The sequence below is a fragment of the Vulpes vulpes genome, chromosome 13, assembly GCF_048418805.1.
Source record: "Vulpes vulpes isolate BD-2025 chromosome 13, VulVul3, whole genome shotgun sequence".
Classification (NCBI taxonomy): Eukaryota; Metazoa; Chordata; class Mammalia; order Carnivora; family Canidae; genus Vulpes; species Vulpes vulpes.
In genome coordinates, this window is record NC_132792.1 from 85,969,362 (window position 1) to 85,989,809 (window position 20,448).

General features: G+C 39.7%; 1 protein-coding gene across 16 annotated transcripts in view; it reads right to left on the bottom strand.

Moving 5' to 3' along the window:
- Positions 1-20,448, bottom strand: part of PTPRM (protein tyrosine phosphatase receptor type M) — a 777,617-nt gene that overhangs the window by 206,659 nt on the left and 550,510 nt on the right. For all 16 annotated transcript variants that reach the window (XM_072734918.1, XM_072734917.1, XM_072734916.1 and 13 more), the window contains one exon: positions 19,350-19,482. In XM_072734918.1, the coding sequence (XP_072591019.1) occupies positions 19,350-19,482 (133 nt within the window). The remainder of the gene's footprint in view (positions 1-19,349; positions 19,483-20,448) is intronic.

The window sequence follows — 20,448 nt, forward strand, 5'->3', positions numbered from 1 at the left end:
TGATTCGCCAGGAATCTCCCTGTAAATTTCTGCTTTAATGAGTTTCTCCTTCTAGTCTGGGCTACGAGTCTGGACTTCTATTTGTGATAATGAATGAAAAGGTAAGCAAACCTTTGTGTATTACTTTGACGGGCCCCAAACAAGCTAGTTTAGCCCCAAGACTGCCAATAAGTAATTTTGAAGACTGCTATCTTTTTTCTGAGCTTAATGTTACAAGTTTGTTGCGTAAACAGTACAATGAAGCTCCAAGAACCACGAATGTTCAGCTCCTGCACGAATTTATTGCACGGTAGTTTGAGGGAGCTGACACTGGTAACTGACTGTAATTGTGTGGCTGGCACAGCAATCAATCACAGCTTGGCCTTTTCCAGGCTGAGCACTTTCTCCAGGCATCTGGGGCCTGTCACAGATTAAGACTTCTTGCTTGGTGGAGCTCACCTAGCTGCACTAGAAAAATACAGACGTTTTCAAATTAATCGTGTGGCCCCTGCTTTGTCAGTGACATGTCAGGAAATTAGCATAGCTGACATCATTCAGTTAAGCAGTCTCCAGAAAAGTCACGTTAAAGCAATCTGTGCAGAAATTGCAAATTGGGATTCACAGCTGTGGTTACCCCCCCACCCCCCAAAGCATTTAACTTATCTGAGCTTCTGTTTTCTCATCTATAAAATGAGAGGTTAGGAAGAGATGAACTCCAAGGTTCCTTGTGGCTCTTGAAATTCTATGCATCATTTAGTTTGAACAATCTTGTGCATTAAATGCATTCCAAATGATAGTAATATAAAGTGAATACTTGCATACTAAATCATGTTTCCAAATTACTTATGCTGTCGTTTCAGGAATAAGCACTTACAGAAAACAAAACAAAACAAAAAAAAGGATCCAATGTAAAAAAAAAATCACATTTCAAGGAATTAGTATCCATTCAGTTATGTGAATATAGAAGCTTTGCAGAAAAAAAGACATTCGCAACCAATCCATATCATTCCTCAAGACTAAATAAAAGTGCATATCCATGTACCACACTCGGTTCCTACCTCGGGTGAAATTCTTACCAATCCTCAAATCATATGGAATCTCATGATAGCTCTAGATTAGACATTTAACATTTTTTTCTTTATCGTTGCTAATGTTTCTATGTCTAAATTTCTGCTATCCAGGAAAGTTACACGGAGATACACTTTATGAAGTGTTAAGAGCATGCACTCAGCGAGGGAAGTGAGGGAAGTACCTTTAAATAAATTCACTACATTTACCCTTGCTTCACCTCCTCAACAAACAAAAAGTTTCTGTCTTCTTATTTTGATAAGGGATAATTGCCTTCTTTGACATGGTATTTTTAAGGTTGTCACTTGTAGGGTAGCCACTGCTACATGTGTCTGTCATAGACTGCAACAGAACTTCGTAAATTAATTTTTCTGGGGAAAGGAGAGAAAATAATGAACATAGAATGATATGAGAACATTGGACTCTTGTCTCTTGTGTTTCTCACTGTGATATGTCAATGACATTTATCGTTTTTAGTCTTCATTTTCTTCCCATACACTTAGAATATTTCTTAAAGGAAACTATCTCTAAGGGGGTTGATACGATATTTATAGAGAAATTTAATTCCAAAGTCAAACAGGAATGCAATATATTTTATTTAACTTCTTTCATGGAGTCTAGGTAGAGCTTACATGTGTGATATTGCAGCGAATCTGGATTATGGGTAAGCAAATGCCCCTGTCTATACACTAACTGTGGTGACAGGGGATCTGTACTATGGTGAGGCTGGATGCCTGACCAGAGGCTCTACTGCGAGGAATTTCAACGCAAAAAGATTTGTTGTTATGTAGATTTGTGTTACTAAGAGAGGGGTAAGTGGTCCATAAATCAGCTTTGTTCTATAAAATTCAGCACTTTCCCCTTATATAAACAATTTGTGATTATCCATTGTTTTATCTGGATCTTTTCTGTCCCCCATTAACACAAATAATTGAGTGTTGATTCTACTCATAAAGGGAACTTTAGAAAATAGTTATTTTAAGAAAAATGGATATGGAGCTAACTTATTTTTCTCACTAATGAAAAAGAAACAGTCTGCAAATTACCAAATTTAGCAAATTTGCAAGTGAGAGAAAGAGGGAAAGATAATTAAAACTAAGAGTACCACACACTAAATGTAGTCTATGCATTTATTTTTGCTAAGTTTAATTTAAAATAGTTATCATTGATACTTCAAAGTACATTTTGTAAGAATAACAAAAGATGTTATGAAGACCTACCATAGTTTCCTATTACTTAGTCTTGGCCATAAAGCAGTCTGGGGCTGCCAGGTTTAACGTGAAAACCAAACAGTTTGGCAAAAGATTGAGATTTAGATGTGATGAAAGATGAAAATATGTCCTCATCAAATTCATTTAAAAATACTTAGTAGCTCTCAGGAAATACCTTTCAGGCTAAGATAAATTCTATAATATAATGTTGAAATAGATGAAAAAAAAGCATACAGATGCCAGTAAATATTTTTAACTGAGTGCTAGAAACATACCCAGTGCTGTTCAGAGCTGGGAACCAGAGACCATTTCCTGCCCAGCAGAGGAGGATACAAATGGGAGTATTTACAACTGGGAATAAGCAAGGAAGGGCACAGACCCGGAAGGAAAATCAGTTCAGGGCCCCAATGCCAGCCAAAATGGCAAAGCATAAATCATTTCAAAGACTTAACTTCTTATTTCCCTACATCATTGGAAGATATATTTATCTCAGTGTCAGATGCCATACTATGTCAGCGAAGACAAAAAGAGAAAAAGAAGAGCTGCTGTATCACATTCATCTATGCACCTTTCCACATTTGAGAACCACACGTAAGCAGCCTTGCCTGTTCCTTCAGGAAGAGTCCCCAAGCCTGTCCAAGAGCACCTGTATCTGGCTTGCTGTAGTTCAAACCTCAGACCACACCGCATCTTTTTGGCCAGGGCACTAAACTTCTTGCCACAGGTGCCTCTAGCAACTCAAGCAAGAGAGTCTTCTCCTCATGAAACACAGAGCTGGGGTATGTTCTGTCCACAACTTGTTAGCCTTACTTTCTTCTCTCAGAATCTAACAAGTCAGCATGTAAGAAGTGACAAAGACACAGGTGGCGTCTCAAGTTCCAGTCTTTTCTGTGGGTTGGAAAGAGGGTATTAATTATGGTCTTCTGAGTCCTAAAGGTGGGCCCAGCTGTTCAAGGTCATGCTGAGAAGTGAGGAGCCTGGCTCCCTTGGATAATGCAGTGTAAATGCATTAAAAACAGGTCTTGTTTGTGGGAGTGACAGGCTTTATGACACAAGGGCTAGAAGTGGGGGGAAACTATCAGGATTTCCATACCGAGTAGTCACTGCATTTGGGTGAGAGAGGCTGCCAAATCACCTTGGGTTTCACAATGTGTGTATTGTGGGGCTTGGAAATCAGTTACACATGAAGACAACCACTCATTTGTTGTGTATTTCAAGCCTGTGGAGATGCTTGCTGTGTCAAAGGTGTCTAAAGGAGCCTGAGGTGTGCAAGTCCCCTCTCTGCTTCCCAACCTTCCTTGAGCAGAGCCGATATCTGGAAGCAGCTTCGAGACTGCCTGCCTGGCTCTGCAAGGTTCCTCTTTCACACAGGTATGGTTTTCTTCTTTTGCAAAATCTGAGGTGAGACATACTAGTACAATAGAGGTCAGGTGATTTTCTTGTGGCTTCTTTCCAGCTCAGTGGGTAAATACTAGTTCCATCTTTTCCTATTTCTATTCCATCTTGACTAAAGAGCATAATGGCTCAGAACGGCAGCTCTGGAGACAGGTGGCCTGGCTTCCCTTCTTGGTTCTATAGCTTACTGACCCTGCCCCCTTAAACAACTTACTTTCTCTGTGTCAGCTTCCTGGACTGTAAAAACAGGGTCATGGTCCATATGTCATAGAGCCTTTACGAGCCTAACTGTACCAATGCTCATAAATAACTCATAGTGGTGCCCAGTATGAGGCAAATGCTGAACATCTATTGGCCAATAATCATTGTTATAATAGTTGTTGTTGTCATTATTATTATGTAAGTAACAAGTAATACAAATGGAATGACTACTGCGAAGAGTCAACTCATGTTCACTCATGGATGTGTTCATTGTAATTTACATATTTGAAGGCAAATTGTTTTTTATCTTTTTTGGGATCACAATCATCTCTTTTGGTTAATAAGCTTGTTCCCAGGGAAGACAGGCTCTGTATGAAGTTTCTTACAGATGCCACACATCATATATGTAAACATACAGTGCCTCAAATAAGATAGTTGAGCAAAATCCCATGGATAGGGCTCTGTCCTTGTCATGGTTACTTCAGTTAGTACGAGGAATTCAGGGGAAGGAGTTCTGTTGGGAAAAGAGAGTGGAAAGCAAGAATGGGCCTTGCCTCTTCCCTCAGTAACGAGAGGAAGCAAAAGTGTGGAGTCAGCTAAGTCTCTTTTAGAAGCTGGGGGGCTGGGCCATTTGGTAGGAAGAACACTAGGAGGCTCACATATGGTAGGACCTGCTGTTTACCCATTTATTCAATGATCCACAGACAGTTATATAGTTAGAAATGGCAGATAATTAAACCACAGTTCCTGCCCTCAGAGAATCTCTAGTCAACTCAGGGCCATTTGGAAAGGCTGCTTAGAAAGAATCAAACCAGAGAATAAATCAGGATCTGCTAATTAAGCTTCATTTAACCAAAAGGAACCCTAGCCATAAGTTTTAGGGAACATATACTGAATTTGTTTTTTTTAAATAAAATCCATAAGACTGAAATTACACAAATTGTGAGGCCTGTCTATGGGGAGCAATGTGGATTTCACTAGAAGCACTGTTAGCTTCTAGAATGCTGGACACATTCACATTCTGTTTGTAGGTGATCTCTGCCATAGCACCATGACTAGTAAAGAAAATAAAACAATTGACAGTCATGTAAGCCACTGGCCTGGCACTACCTGTATTTCACTCTATGGCATCTAAAGATAATGCAAGGGAATATTGTTTTCTTCACTCACAAGAGAAATACCCAGTGCAGCACAGTGATCTGGGCCCATGTGCCCTGGATGGTTCCAGGTCGATGGCCATCCTTCCTTGAGTCAGGGGTATTCTGACAACAGTTAAAGGAACCATTTTTCCAAGGCATGGCATGGTTTTTTCATAGTCACCATGTAAGTAAAAATGCTGGGATACTTCAGGCTGCACACTTCAAATGTGGCTTGATGTATTTCTGTGGCTCCCCAGCGTCAGGTAAACATGCACCAATGGAATGGTATCAGTGTTCTCTAGCTGTGAGCTGCACTGAGGAACCACTCTCCAGCCCGCAAGGCTGACACTCCATTACGAGCCCCATCTGCAATGCTGTAGGGTGGGCTAGTGCTCTGAGGCTGAGCACTGATTAGAATGGTGAGGGTGGTGCTGAGTTCAAGACCTGCTTACCCATCATTCTCTCCACCAATAGTCAAACACTGTTAATTGTGATTGAACATACATAACACAACATTTTCTAACTTTACTATTTTAAAGTGTCAGTGGCATTAAGTGTACTCATACCATCGGGGAACCAGCAGCCCCACCCATCTCCAGAACTTTTTCATCTTTCCAAACTGAAACTTTGCACCCATCAAACAATGCCTCCTTATTCTTCCTCCCCTCAGCCCCTGGCAACCACCATACTGTCTCTATGATCTGAATGTTCTAGATACCTCCTATTGGTGGGATTGTACAGTATTTGTCCTCCATTACTGGCTTATTTCACTTAGCAAAAATGGCTTCAAGATTCATCTATGTTATAGCCTGTGTCAGAATCTCCTTACTTTTTAAAGCTAAGTAAATCACATTGGATATATATATCACATTTTGTTTACCCATTTATCCATCGGTGGACATTTGTGCTGTTTCCACCTATTTGGTTATTGTGAATAAGGCTACTATGAATACAGGTATACAAATATCTGTTTGAGTTGTTTTCAGGGCTTTTGGGTATATACCGAGGAAGATGTTTTTATAAATAGAAACAGTAGGGCTGCATTTCTGGGTCCCAGTTAGTACATTTTCCATTTCATGTATACCTCCAAAAGGGACTGCATGTTGCTAGAGAAATAAGCTTAGCAGATTGTGCCTGCCAAATCACAAAATTAACTCAGGAAGAGACTTCTTCCAGTGGGCTCAAGTCATCATAATACACAACATGTTAGAATCCAAAAATCTAGTTTGTATTTCTCTATTCAACTTAGTTTCTCTCTTTATTTATGGGTCTTTGTTACGGCTATTTCATTTACCTTAGCTTAACTTGATTTGTTACTTGCTCAGAACTCCAGTTTGATTGTAGTTCTTCACATATTATCACTAAAATTAGTGTAACTTCTGAATGAGAAATGATTGCCAAGTGCCCTCAATTTAAACTAAAAATGATAAAGCTAATGCTCTGGTCAGGATAGTAATTAAGAGATATTTTGAGAATTCAAAATTTTATAAGTCATAGAACACATGGTATTAAAATAATTGTTGGTAACGTCCTTTAGCTCTCTGTGTTAGCAAAAGGACCTGAACATCAATAAAGAGTGTCACACTGCACATAATCAGATCTATAATTCTGACCTTTGAAACTGAACTTGTTAATGATGTTCATTAATCAACCACATTCTTCCTATAGTTGGCTTCTCCCTTCACATAGTGATTTATTAGTAACTGTTAGTAACTTATAACTTCAGTTAGGTTTTGTCGTCTCTTGTTCTGTATATCAATGTCTATCAAAGAGGCAAAAAAGCACACGGAATAACTACCATTTATTTCTGCTGTATGCTTTTGCTCAAACATTGTCAGGGCCTCTGTGCTCGGCAGGCTTCCCTCGGGAGTGATCACTAACAACCTGGTATCAGCTGTGGGCAGCTGAGGGACACTTGAAGCTGACTATGGAGTAACAGAGCTTGAACCTCACCACTGAGATCCTGATAGGTATGTCCGTCCTTAAGGGGACACTCAATAAGCTAGACTTGCTGAAGTTCCAAGTTAAAAAAAAAAATCAGTCTTAGACTATAGGGAGAAATTTAGGGACAAGAGTTAGAAGCTATCTGGAGATCCAGTGGATGGGTCATTTAAGCCCAGGCACCAGCAGAGCAATTAGGACATAGAAAATTAAATTGTTCTTGAAGTGAAGTCAGTGGAGCTCAGGCACCTGAGCAATTTCCTGCCAAGGAGTGAAAGTAGGTTGGCCCGGCCCTTGGGAGCAAGCTGTGGCATGGCTGTGATGTGGTACATAGGCTTCTGTGGGCTCCTCAGAAGGAGCTAGGTGCAGGCCGAGGAGGGGGTGGCAAGGCTGTGGGGCAGGCCTGCTAGATGTGCCACGGGGGCTCTGGTATTCACTGCAGACAAAAGCGGCAGAATGTTTTCATAACTGTAGCCTGATGTTGAAACCAAGTGGGGTCACCATGCAGTGGACTGGATGTGGGGGTGCCTCAAAAGCTACAAGGCATCAGAAATTGTTTAAATTTTGATTCTCTTTCTTAAATACAGGTTATAAAGGGGTGTGTATGTGTGTGTGTGTGTGTGTGTGTGTGTGTGTGTGTGTGTGTCCTGGGGCAGCGAGCAATGATATATAGGGGACATCTACTATCTCCTTATTCTCAGATTATAGCAGACTGGTTAAGTATTACTCCTCAAACTCAGCATAAGGGACTCAATAGCGACACTGTCATGGAGCCACAGAGCCTGTTCACATGATATCCATGTTTCCTGGCTTTGTTACCTGGGCTGGACTAAGCAGCAGGAGAACCCAAGCACTCAGGGCACATTCCATCAGGAAGTCACTCTAGGAAGGAAGGTCTTGCTCATGTGGGCCGGCTTCCTTCCCAAGAACCCACTGCAGGGGGTAGTCTTGTACTCTTTCTTACACTGGGCGAATTGTTTTAAAAGAGCAGAAAGATGATGAATATGCAATCTTTTCGTGAAAACACTCTAAAAGATGTGACTACCTGCAGCTCATCTAGAGTCCAAAGATCTCAAACCTGGATGAGACAGAGAGAGAGAGAAAGGGAGAGAGAGAGAGAGCTCAAGCGAGTGAGCTGGAGTCCACAGTATTCTAAGTGCAGAAAGCAGGAACAGGTTCTAGTTATAAACTGGGGGCATACTGAATGCACACCACCTGGCAACCTCACCAACAAGCCCAGCGAAGCTTAAGTTATTGTGTGTTTCCAAGTAGGAACTACCTACTCACAAAATCCTTTGCAGGCCAATTTCACTATCTGAGGGCATCACAGGTACTAATGATAATGTGGGCAGAGAAAAGGGTGGGCAAGGAGTCTGTTGTCCTTTTCCGATGTAAAACAATATCTATAGCCAGAAACAGGTGATAAAGAATTTTAAAATGTGGTCCTTAAATGTCTTTTGCTTGGTTTATCTTACCATCAGGAGTCACAAATTGGTGACCGGGTACCCATTTTATTTGGCCAAAGTTTAAAAATTGATTAGTTGCTAATAATTAAAAAAATGAGAAGATTTAATAAAAGAAATGAAGATTTCTTGCTTCCCTGTGGGTTGGAAAGAGCAGAAAGATGTGTGTCGCTGCAACCAAACCTGAAAGGCAGGTGCTTTTTTGAAACACACTCTTCACCAAGGGCCTCACCTTTACTCACCGGGGTCATCTTTACAGGCCCCACAGGCAGTGCCCATTGTGACTCTTAAACTATACCTACTGTGATCTTTAAGACCAGAACTCTGAGTCAACCCTAGCTTGACAAATTATAGACGGAAAAACCTCAAGTACTGTATCTACAAAACTATACAAAACATCCAATTTCATTGAAGCCATTCTCAGCAAAGACACTCTCATGAATTTCCAAGTGTCCCCTGAGGGGGCAATACTACGCCCAGATGACAGCCACTGAATTAAGAATTTCAGTTAATGCTATGTCAGCATTTCATTTTCAAAATCTTAATATATTTCTGAGATTTCCCTCCCTTCCCTTTTAGTAAAGGTTAAGGCCATCCCTGAGAATTAGGCACTGATACCTGACCTATTCTCTTTAAGGAGTGGCCAGTTCTTATAGGACAGGGTGCTGATGCCAAACCTATCACCCAGGCTTTTAGGCAAATTAGGAAAAAAATAAAGGCCATTCTGAGAGTTCCCAGTAACTATATGCTTACACTAAGCTGTTCAGTAAATGGCTTTTTCCTGATTTTGTTTCTGTTAATGTTTTCTTTCTGATATAAAGAGAGTAAACCAATGTTTATTATACACACATTCCTATCAAACACACACTCCTTGGCGACACACAATTCCATACAAGGAGGCCGTCGGAGACCTATTAGGAGCCCAAGGGCTGCAAATGAGAAAACCCGAATGAATTCCAAAGAGCCCTGGCTTAGCTACAAAAGATAGGAGCCTGAACATTTTCATTGTAAACCTACTGAACAAAAGACCTAACAAATCAGTATATTTTAATTTATTTAGGATATGCCCATAGTATAAAAGAAAATCATCCTGAAGCTGTTCATTTTTTGAATATGATCATTTTTATCTATATTGATGTTGATTGTGAAACTAAAGGAGTACATGCTTTATAAAAAATGTTTCAGAGGTGGTTTAAAAACAAATAATAATTTAAGCTAATGATAGTTATGGATCCATCTTTGCTTTAATTAAGCTGTATCTGAATTTAAATATGTCCCTGATCCATTTAAACTATTTTAATATATCAAATCAACAATGTAAAGAATTGTTATTCAAACTACTCAAAATAGGGAATCTGGCCAACAGAATGCCTACACAGCAAACTTAAAAAATATCTTATGCTATCATAAAACTTACATCTCCCCCAATAAATAAGAAACCAAAGCAATTCAAAGTCCAGTGAATTGGATTCACTGCAAAGGCCTTGCATTAAATAGGAGTTTTTGTTTTTAATTGCTAAATATACTACACACCCAACATCACAAAGCATCTTGCAGGGCACGAGAGCAAGGTGTCAGAGATGGAAAAAAACAAAACAAAACAACAACACATCACAGCCCTAAATATGTTATAATCTAATAGAAAAGACAGATGGGACCCAGGTAACTCAAGAGCCTGCATGCAAGCAGAGTGTACGTGAGTGCTGTAATGAGGGGGTGAGTAGGGAAGCACCAAGCCCCAGGTTCCAAACTGGAATTCTGACTTTCAGGCAGGTGTTGCTTCAAGCCACCTGGGGACTACGATTTTAACCTTTGGAAGTTGCGTTCACGTCTGCGTGAGCGTCTGAGGGATAAAATGGGCCATTCTTAGATACGACAACCAGGGCTACATTTTTTTTTTTTTTGCCAATTTTCTGTTTGTGTTGTTTTCACAAATAAATAGAAGTATGCTGAATTTAATAAGGAAGGCAAGTTTTGCTTGTTTCAATAAAACCCATTCACTTCAGTTCTACCACAGCAGGTGCCGACAGGGAAACAGCATATATGAGAATAACAGCAACAAAAACTATTTCCAGTGGGTCTGGGGAAGTCCTGGGTGCTTTAAAAGGCACACTCTGTGGGGGCCCTGGGCAAAACCACCCCTTTCCTATTCACCTTGATACACTCTTTCATGCAGTGTTGCATCTGTAATGCTGAGGTCTGCCCAAAATAAAGAGAGAGAGAGAAAGAGTGAGAGAGAGAGAGTGAGATATTCTTTCTTTTCCTCATTAAAAGGAAAGAGAGGACAGTCATCCCTCTCTATCCTCTTTAAAATTTAACTTTATGTAGTTTTCTACAAATGAACCTAAGTCTAAGACACCAGATATAACTCCTTTCCCTGTTAAAAAGAAATTTAGATTTATGTTAGAACAGGGGTCAGGCATCTTGACTAAAGAAGTCAGGTTAGACAATGGCATACTTGAAAAAATATATATATGTTTGTCTATTTCTCCTATGCTCTAGGTATTTTTCTTTATTGTCTCACTCATCAATACAAAACAAAAGCAGAAAGAATTGAAGAAGAGATCCTACACTAAGTTTGAATTCCTAACCAAGGTGACAGGTTTAAAGTTATCCTGAGCTTTCATGCCCTTAGTATTTTCCCCTCTACAAACCAGAAAGTGAAGGCATGTCAACATAACTGGAGATATACACCGTCTACAGAACACAGAGAGCGGGCAGCCCTGGTGGCTCAGCGGTTTAGTGCCTGCCTTCGGCTTGGGGCGTGACCCTGGAGACCCGGGATGGAGTCCCACATCAAGCTCCCTGCATGGAGTCTGCCTCTCCCTCTGCCTCTCTCTCTGCCTCTCTCTCTGCCTCTCTCTCTCTCTCTCTCTGTGTCTCTCATGTCTCAGGAATAAATAAATAAATAAATAAATAAATAAATAAATAAATAAATCTTAAAAAAAAAAAAAAAAAGAACACAGAGAGCTGGGGTGGGACTCAATGGGGACAATCCACGTGAACCACTGGGGACACCAGCTGTGGAGAACAGTCAATTTTAGTAGTAAATATGCAACCCCTTCTTAACACCCTTCTAGGTTCTGTGAGACTTGAGTTTCAGAGGCAAGAAAGGCCGAAAGAACAAATTTTAAGAAGCTATGCTAATGAGCATAGGACAAAAATGTGCTATGTGAGAAAGTCATGGCCATCAAAAATAGAAATCAGCTGGACAACTGTCCCCTGAGAGATCTGTGAAACACCCTGTTCACTGTGTGCAGGTTTGGAGCTGGTGCCTGGTAACAAGGCAAGAGGGTCCACACTCCAGATGGCTCCAAAAGCTGACCCTAACCTGTGGGAATTGAGGTAGTTGGCTGAGCAGGATCTAAGGCAGGTGCAGGGAGTCCACACAGATGTACAGTACTATTCAGACACTGAAGAGAGTAATGCTGGCCTTTTGTTCTGACTCCAGAGGCAGACCACTGGGTCCCTCCCTGGACCTGGGTCTCAGAGGTCTGGGTCCACAAAGTGTCTGTGTTAAATGCCATGACCACTCAGAAGAATTTGGGGCTCAGGGATAAATCTCCAAGAGCGGTAGTATTGATGTCTTGAGACTTTGGCTTCCTTCTGTGTAAGCCACATGCCAGCCCTCCTTTCCACTGAGCAGGGGCCTGAGCAGAAAATACAGCCAGTCTAGCCCAAGAGCGGTTTTCCTTTGTGTCATCCTGCACGAAGGCCCAGCTTCTGACAATAGGACACTGAGCTGCCTTACTCCTGGTAGCTGTGTTCCCTTACTACCCTCATGATTCAAGATCCATGTTCTCCATGGGCAAAGGAGAGGTGGACTCCCTCTAAAGGAGAAACAGCCCCTTGTCCTGGCCTGTCTTTCGTGTATGGAAACAAGAACTCTGAAACATGTATGGATGGTCAGCTAGAGCTCATATATAAAAGTAGCAGATCATGTATATTATTAATGTAGTTAATATTTATCAGGGCTAGTCCTTTGTTGGTAAGAACTCGTTTTCTTCTAACATTCTTCCAAAGTAAGCACTATTGTTATGCCCTCAGTATCCTGGGAAGATTGAGGGACACAAAGCCAAGCAGTGTGCCCATGGTCACATGGCTTGGAAGCCATAGAGCCCAGGCCTGCATGCACGCAGGTGAACCAGGGACTGCTGGTTCCTGCACTTGGCTCCCAGACTCCAAAGTTTGTCTCTGAGGAGGAAGGGCAGGAGTAAACACTCCCTTGCTTCATGACTTGCTGTCAAACTTAACAAAGTTCTCTTGGTCACTAAACCAGACAAGGACAGAACACCCTTGCTATTGTGAGTTATCCGAACTCCACGTAACAGCTGAGAAAATGACATGAAATACACGTACTTGAAAGGATTTACAGAAACCATCTGTGAAGGAGGAAGTGGAAAAGCCTTTATTTAGCTATTTTCCCATGATGGCTCAAAAACAACACTAAAACATGATGGAAGAGTTTCAAGTATTTGCACACTTACAGCAATGGTAAACTGCAGCAAGGCGATGACTCTATAGTTTCCAACTAATGGATCTGGACACTACCTGAGTTTTAACAGAGCAAGAGGCACCTCTGAGTTGAGTGCTGTGGCTGTAAGCTGTGGAGCAGAGTGGTGAACAATCAGACAAGCTTGAGTTATGCTAGGTTCTTCCTGTACTTGGACACGACCTTGAACAACTTTTCAAACTTCTGGGCTCCTATGCTATTATTTATCATGCACCAGCTATGTATACGAGTTATCTTACTCAACCTTTGTGTTCCCCTATGAAGGACCAAGTAGCATCGTCACATTTCCCATTGCAAACTGAGATTAGACAGGATAAGTGACTCATCCATGTTTACTCTGCTAAAGTAGGAGCTTGGCATTCCAACCAGGTCTGTAAGATTCTAAAGCCCAAGTGGCCACCCCTTACCACTCTCTGACACTTTTCTCCTCTAAAATAAAAATAAAACAAAAACTTGGGTGTCTTTATTCTCCACCCTTCTGTTTAAAATAAAATCTTCCTTATAAACAGCTCCCAAAGAACCCTTATAGAACATAATAGAACATAATCACACCTTAGGTTGAATCCAGAAATTGTGGCTAACATAGGAGCTATTAGGATAATCACATAAAGTCTGGGTTAGAGGAGGCCTCAGTTTGTTTAACTTAGCCTCTGTCCCACAAGCCCATCCAGTTATCATCTAGAAAACTGAAGGACATTAGCTGATTGATAGATTAGGATGACATATCCATACTTATTTGTGTATACCCAGATATCCACTTTCATGCATGCCGAAGGATGTGCTGGAGTAGAAAAGTCTCAGTATTCGGTTATTTATATGGCAGCATATCAAGCACATGTATTTTAAATGATAATCGCAAAGAAATGTCTACATATGACTTTCTTTTTTTTTTTAATTTTATTTTATTTATTTATGATAGGCACACAGTGAGAGAGAGAGGCAGAGACACAGGCAGAGGGAGAAGCAGGCTCCATGCACCGGGAGCCCGACGTGGGATTCGATCCCGAGTCTCCAGGATCGCGCCCTGGGCCAAAGGCAGGCGCCAAACCGCTGCGCCACCCAGGGATCCCTACATATGACTTTCTTGATGTGGTTTCAGAAAATGTGATTTTGAAACAAGATTTTGAATAGAGCACCCAGACTTAGGACATTTTCTGCATAAAACTCACACTGAGCTATAGTGGAAAAAAATTATCCCAAATGTAAACAGGTATAGCAAAAGAACTATAGATAATGTCAACTTGCCTCCAGCCACATGCTGCAGGCATCTCTTTGAAAAGTGGGCTTTCATCAAATTTTCTCTTATCTTTTTTGTTTCGTGATGTCTTCAGAAATACTTCCTATTTTTATTAAGATTTTTTCCCTCAGTATCAGTATTGTTTAAATATAAGAGAATAGGTTTTAAATATTTAATGATATGTGCTGCATTTGCAAAATGCACACTTGTTAAAATGTGTTCTGGAAAGGAGGTAGAGAGGTATAGGGCTTCAGGATTAAAATAGTCACATTTACCTGTAACAGGTGTTCATGAGTTGAAAAGCTAACATTTGCTATTTTGACCAAGAATGCATATCTCTTTAATTATTTTCATATGGACACAACTTCTGTATTTTCTATTGACCATAATAGCTGAGACAGGAATGTACTATAATTAATACAAATGTCCTTAAATTTCTAAAAGATCTATAGCAATTTAAGAAACAATAGTAAATATAATTAATCAGGGTAAAATTGATGGTGCTTGTATGCTAAAGTCTGTCAAACATGTTATTGAGATAAATTATTCCCTATGAAAAATGTTGAAAATGCAGGTATTCTCATTTACACAAATATATTTAATTATACATAGATGAAAAATGATAAATACTAAGTATCTCCTGCTCAACTTATTTTATATTAATTTTGAGAATACAACTGACCCTTGAATAGCACTGAATTGGGTAGGTTCACTTCTACACTTTTTTTTTTCAATACAGGATGGTAGCATAAATGTATTTTCTCTTCCTTATGATTTTCTTAATAACATTCTTTTCTCTAGCTTACTTAATTGTAAGAATACAGTATATAAAACATACAACAATAATACATACAAAGTATGTGTTAGTTGACTATGTTGTCAATTGACAGTAGGCTCTCAATAGTTAAGTATTGGGGGAGCCCTTATATTTGGAATTTTGACCACATGGGGGGTCAGTGCCCCTCACCTCCATGTTGTTCAAGAGTCAACTGTATGTTGTCATATGACTCTATATGAAACTTTAATATCATATCCATCTTAGACCTTTCTTAACATTTGTTGCATCAAAGCACTGCACGCTCAAAGAATACATATTTTGGGGAAAAATAATAAGTTGCTTTGCTTATCAGATAAAAATAAAAATAAATGTAAAGATTTTGCAAAAATTTTTAAGGAAAAAGTGGTTTCATATTATATTAATCAAGCATGGCTCAAATGGGTTAATATTCATAAACAAATTAACAACATTCATTTGTGATAGGTTTATAAAACAGAATAGCCAACTAAAACTGATGATTCTCTTAGTTTTTAGTCATTATTGTCTATATGTAAAAGAATTCCATGAGTTAGCATGAGTTGAACAGATTTTATCTGTTCTACTGGAGGTCTACCTTCAGCAACTACTTTTTGTAGATGGCCAGTCCTTCAGAAAGCAATACGATCTTAGCTAATAATTGGCAATGCTTCCCAATTAAATATGCTGTCCCCCCTGACTCCAGGGAGCTCAGGCCCATCTGGCCTGGCATGCCATCAAACAAAGATGGTAACCACTGACTTCCTCATCAGGACAGACTTCCAACCGTATTTCCAGAAATATTGATGAGTGTGTTCCACCACCCTTTCTCCTGGGCCCAGTCTGTCTTTATGACCAATGGCACATGTTGGTGTTTGCTGACGCAGAGCACTGTGGGCAGAAGCAATGTGGGCTAACATGCAGGAATGGAACTCAGAGTCCGATTAGCATCAGGCTTTAACCAGCAAAAATGACTCATGACATACAGAACCCCACACCTGGGGCAGTTCTTTTCCTTCCTTCCTTCTCTCTCTCTCTCTCTCTCTCTCCCCTTCCCTGTTTTCATTTTTCTTCCCACTCCCTTCTTTTAATTAAATGCTTCCAGTCTGATGGTGGGAAACGGTGCTAAGAAGATAAGTATTCTCCAAGTCATACTTTTAGACTTGAGCTGACTGAACAAAGATAGCCTTTGGAAGAACTACAGGCTATGTTTAAATAATGAAATACAGCAATGAAGCCACCCACTGTACTTCTAGAATGACACACATACAGTGTCACCAGAGGCTGCTATTTAGAGAAAACCTGGTATTTTGGAAGTGGGAGGAACTTCAGAGGTCATCCAGTACAATTTTCTCAATATACAAATGAGAACACTAAGGCCCAGAGAATTACGTATATCACAAATGTAGTTAAAATACAGGTCTAGGAATTCCAAATCTGAAGTTCGTGTTCTCCTGGGGGTCGTGGGAGGTGCGCAAAGTGGGGGAGGGGATCAAAAGATGGTGAGAGGTGTAACTAAATTTATTGTGGTGATCAGTTCACAATATATACAAATATTGAATCATGATATTGTACACCAGAAACTAATGTAATGTTAAATGGCAATTAGGCCTCAATAAAAAATCAATTCAGTGTTCTTCTAACCAATGTGCCTTATTACATATCAATAATACTCCTGCAATTTGTTCATGATTAATATCATGTATTAATGATTTAAAAATACAGTTTTAAAAATTTAGACTAAAATTTTGGAGAAAAACCCCCAACAATTAGAATTTTTAAGAATTCCTACTGAATATGGAAGTTTGCACCACATGACTGTTCAGGTCTAAATTTTACAAGTTTTGTATTTATGGGCATGATGTATTGGCAAATTTACCTTCCAGAAAACATATTCTGGATTTCATAAAAAGCAAATACAAAAGTGGTATATGCTTTGAAAACAATCCTTTTAAGATTAGTACCTAGTAAATAATCATGTAAATTTGATAGGAGTTATTGGTATTTAGTCTAATATATCAAGATCACATGTTAACGTAGGCAAGCTCTTCAAATGCATAATTTATAACATTACCTCCATGACTACCAGAGAGATCTAGGTGGAATAATGAATTAATCCAGCAGAAATAGACCCCTGGAGGATGAAATGACATTTAGCTAAGGTCACAGGGCAACTGGATTAGTAGTCTCAGGATACTCCTCATAGGGAGTTTGCCAGATGACACAAAAATCCAACATATTCCCTTAACTAAAAATAAATCTCTTCAAAGTGTTTAGTTTGACTATCCAGGCATAGAAAGGCCTGATGTTGCTTCAAATTTATATTGAGTAATATTAAAAAAAAATAAAAAACAGGACCAACTACAAGTAGCAAAGATAAGCTATCTGCATAAGCACTGAGTTAGGGTGCAATGTAGAGCATCCAGGAGAAAAATACTTAAGAGGTGATGGAGAAGTAAGAGTAGAAGAAATTAAAAAAAAGAGAAACATGGAGGAGGCAAGAACTAAAGAGATAAATAGCTAGAGAAGAAGAAAAAAGGATAAAGAAAAGAAAGTTACAGAGAAGTGAAATGAAAAGAAAAAAAAGAATTAAAAATGAAGAGACTTCCATTATACAACTAATAGGTCATGGGATCTAATATACAACATAGTGACCATAGTTAACAATACAGGGTTGCCTATTTGAAAGTTGCTAAGAGAGTAGATCTTCAAAGCTCTCATCACAAGAAGAGAAAAAGGAAAGAAAAAGAAGTAAAGAAATGAAATGATGGGTCAAAGAAGAAAGGAATCAAGGATGTAGAGCAAATGGGAAGGAACAGCTCAAATGATGGGGGCCCATTAGTGCCACGTGCAGCTGGGACAGAGGGATGGTTTGTCTTGAGGCCTAGGTAGAGCAATAAACATCAGGTGAAGGGAAAAGCAAGAAAAGATGTATATGTATGCATCCATGTGGATATGAACTCGCCCTTTAAATACTGTGCTACCCACGGTCTTCTCTTCATCCTTAACTTCCTTCTCACTCTACAGTGACTCTGAGCAGCCTCATCCAAACTTAGGGTTTCAGCTCGGCCAAGGCCAATGACTTGGACTATGGAAAATGTTGTTCCAAATCTTTACCAGGGCATCCAACTGCCCAGTGGACATTTCCACTGAATCTCACAGGAAGAGTGAACTGAAAAAGTGCAACATCTACCTTTCCAATCTTCACTCTCCAAATATGTTCTCCTTTACCTATTCCGCATTTTCTGAATACTAATATCTCCACAAAGTTGTCTAAGTCAGTAACTAGGTTCTTTCTATGTTGCTTCTTCTCCCTGGGCTTTTGCCTCCAAATGGCCTCTAAAATTTACCTCCTACTATTCCTAAAGCTGCCCCCTCTTCATCCAATTGCTCCTCCTGACTTGAGTTCTTTTCCCTCTTCATGGTGCTCAATCCTAACATCAGAGTGATCTTTCTAAGATTAGAATGACATCACATTACTACCTACTTGAAGGCCATCATTGGGTCTTAGTACCAAGTCCAGCCTCCTCAGATGACAGACAAGACCTCGCTTTGCTGACCTCTCCATCCTAACCTCTTATCATCCATGCCCTTACTCCCACTCTGTAATTGTTTTGAAACTACAGAGAAAAGGGTTAAGATCTGAGTATTATTTCTGTTTGGGAAAATTTAAGCTATCACTTACTATCTATATTTTTATGTTGATAATTATATAAACTGAACACTGTACCACTAAGTAAGTTTTTCCTCATTTCCACAACACAAAGGACGCTGTATATTTTTCAAGTGTGGGAGGCAAGGATTGCTTATTACAGCCATATTGGACTTTCTCCTCCTGCAAACCACCCCTTGGCTAGACAGAGCAATCCGACAACACCCAATGTGCTTTAGTTCTTGTCTTTAGTCATACCACGGCCTGTGCTCCTGTAAGGCTGTTTGTTGAGAGTCTCTTTCTCATGGGGTGTTGTAAATTCCTAGCATGGTGCCTAAACACAACATGGGCTCAGTAAATTTTATCATCACCATTATCTTCATTATAACGAGCAAGAAAATTCTTCTTTCTCATGTCTTTGAGAGCATCAAATGTGTTAGTACATCAGTAATCACTAAAAACTTTCTGATTAGTAAATGTCTAAAGATTTTGCAAAGCTTTATGTACCGTTGTGTGGGAAGACACATAGTCTTACATTAAACTTGGCATGGTATGCTTGGCATAGCCATACAACACCACAGCTATTACTCTAAATTTTGTCTGAAAACCTTGAATGCTGTATGAGGAAAAACACCGATAATCAGAGTCACAGGTGGGTCTTGAAAACCAACCCAATAATTGAATATTTTCACACACATGAAGCAACTTGGCAAACAATGGGACAGAATCACATCCCTGGCAACAGCTAGGAGCTCACCTTTTCTTCATTACCAACACAACTCCAAGGAATATGATAACGAACAGCAAGATGCCAGCAATGACTCCAGCAATTTTGACTGTATGGTCTGTTTCCTTCTCAGGTTCTGGGACTGGCTTTGGGGTGGCAGCTCCTGAAGATGGAAAGAAATGAAAAAGGACAGACGGTGGGTAAGAGAATAAAGATGTTACATTTTTAAAAATTTTGCTGCATTTAACAGAGTAAGAAGACTTATCAGAACCAGCAGACAGACAAGCTTTTGATTTTTTTTCAACAGCTTTCATATGCACTGAAAGGAGGGTAATTGCTCACATTGTTCTTCAATATTTTACGAAACCATAACAAAAGTTGGATAGTACACCCACGCCTGACCCTTTTATAAGAGACTCTTCTCAAACAGTTTTTTATATTTTATTATCTCTATTGGCTCCCTGCTCTTTCTGCCATTTAAAAACTTGCGAACAACACAATAGCTATCCTAAGCCTTTATCCACATTTGATTTGCTGGAACATTTTCCTCAATTATTTTTCATAAGTGAAGCAGTAATTCCATAACATATTAGCCCAAACACCTGGAAAAGTGAGATAAGCTCATTTACCATGCATTTTACCAGCAATTGTTTTTTAACACAATAGAGATTTTTCCCCTGCCTTTGGAAATCTAAATCTAGGTCACATCTGGTAGGCAAAAGACTCCTTCTAAGCAATTTATTCACAAAGTGGGAAGCAGCTGATGATCACACTACTGGCACCCACATTTAATATCTGTTTAAATGAGATAACCAGAGCCTTACAGTGGCTACTGTCTTAGCCCGCCTGCCTTCCCATTTCCAAAACATCATTTGTCCTGTTTACGGTATAATGTGATGGAATGTCAAATCCATGTCTGATGAAATATCCATTTCCTCTGCTAAATGAGCTAAGGATGAAAAAAAATATTAGGAATGTAATGTTCAATTCACTAAGCAGAATCCATTTTTTTAAGGGTTTCTACCCCTTTAATCAGAACGTGACAAGTGCTGAGTGTCTGAGCCATCATGAGACCACCTTTGCTAGGGGGTCAGGACAGACCATTCTGAAAGTAGGGATTTTCTGTTGA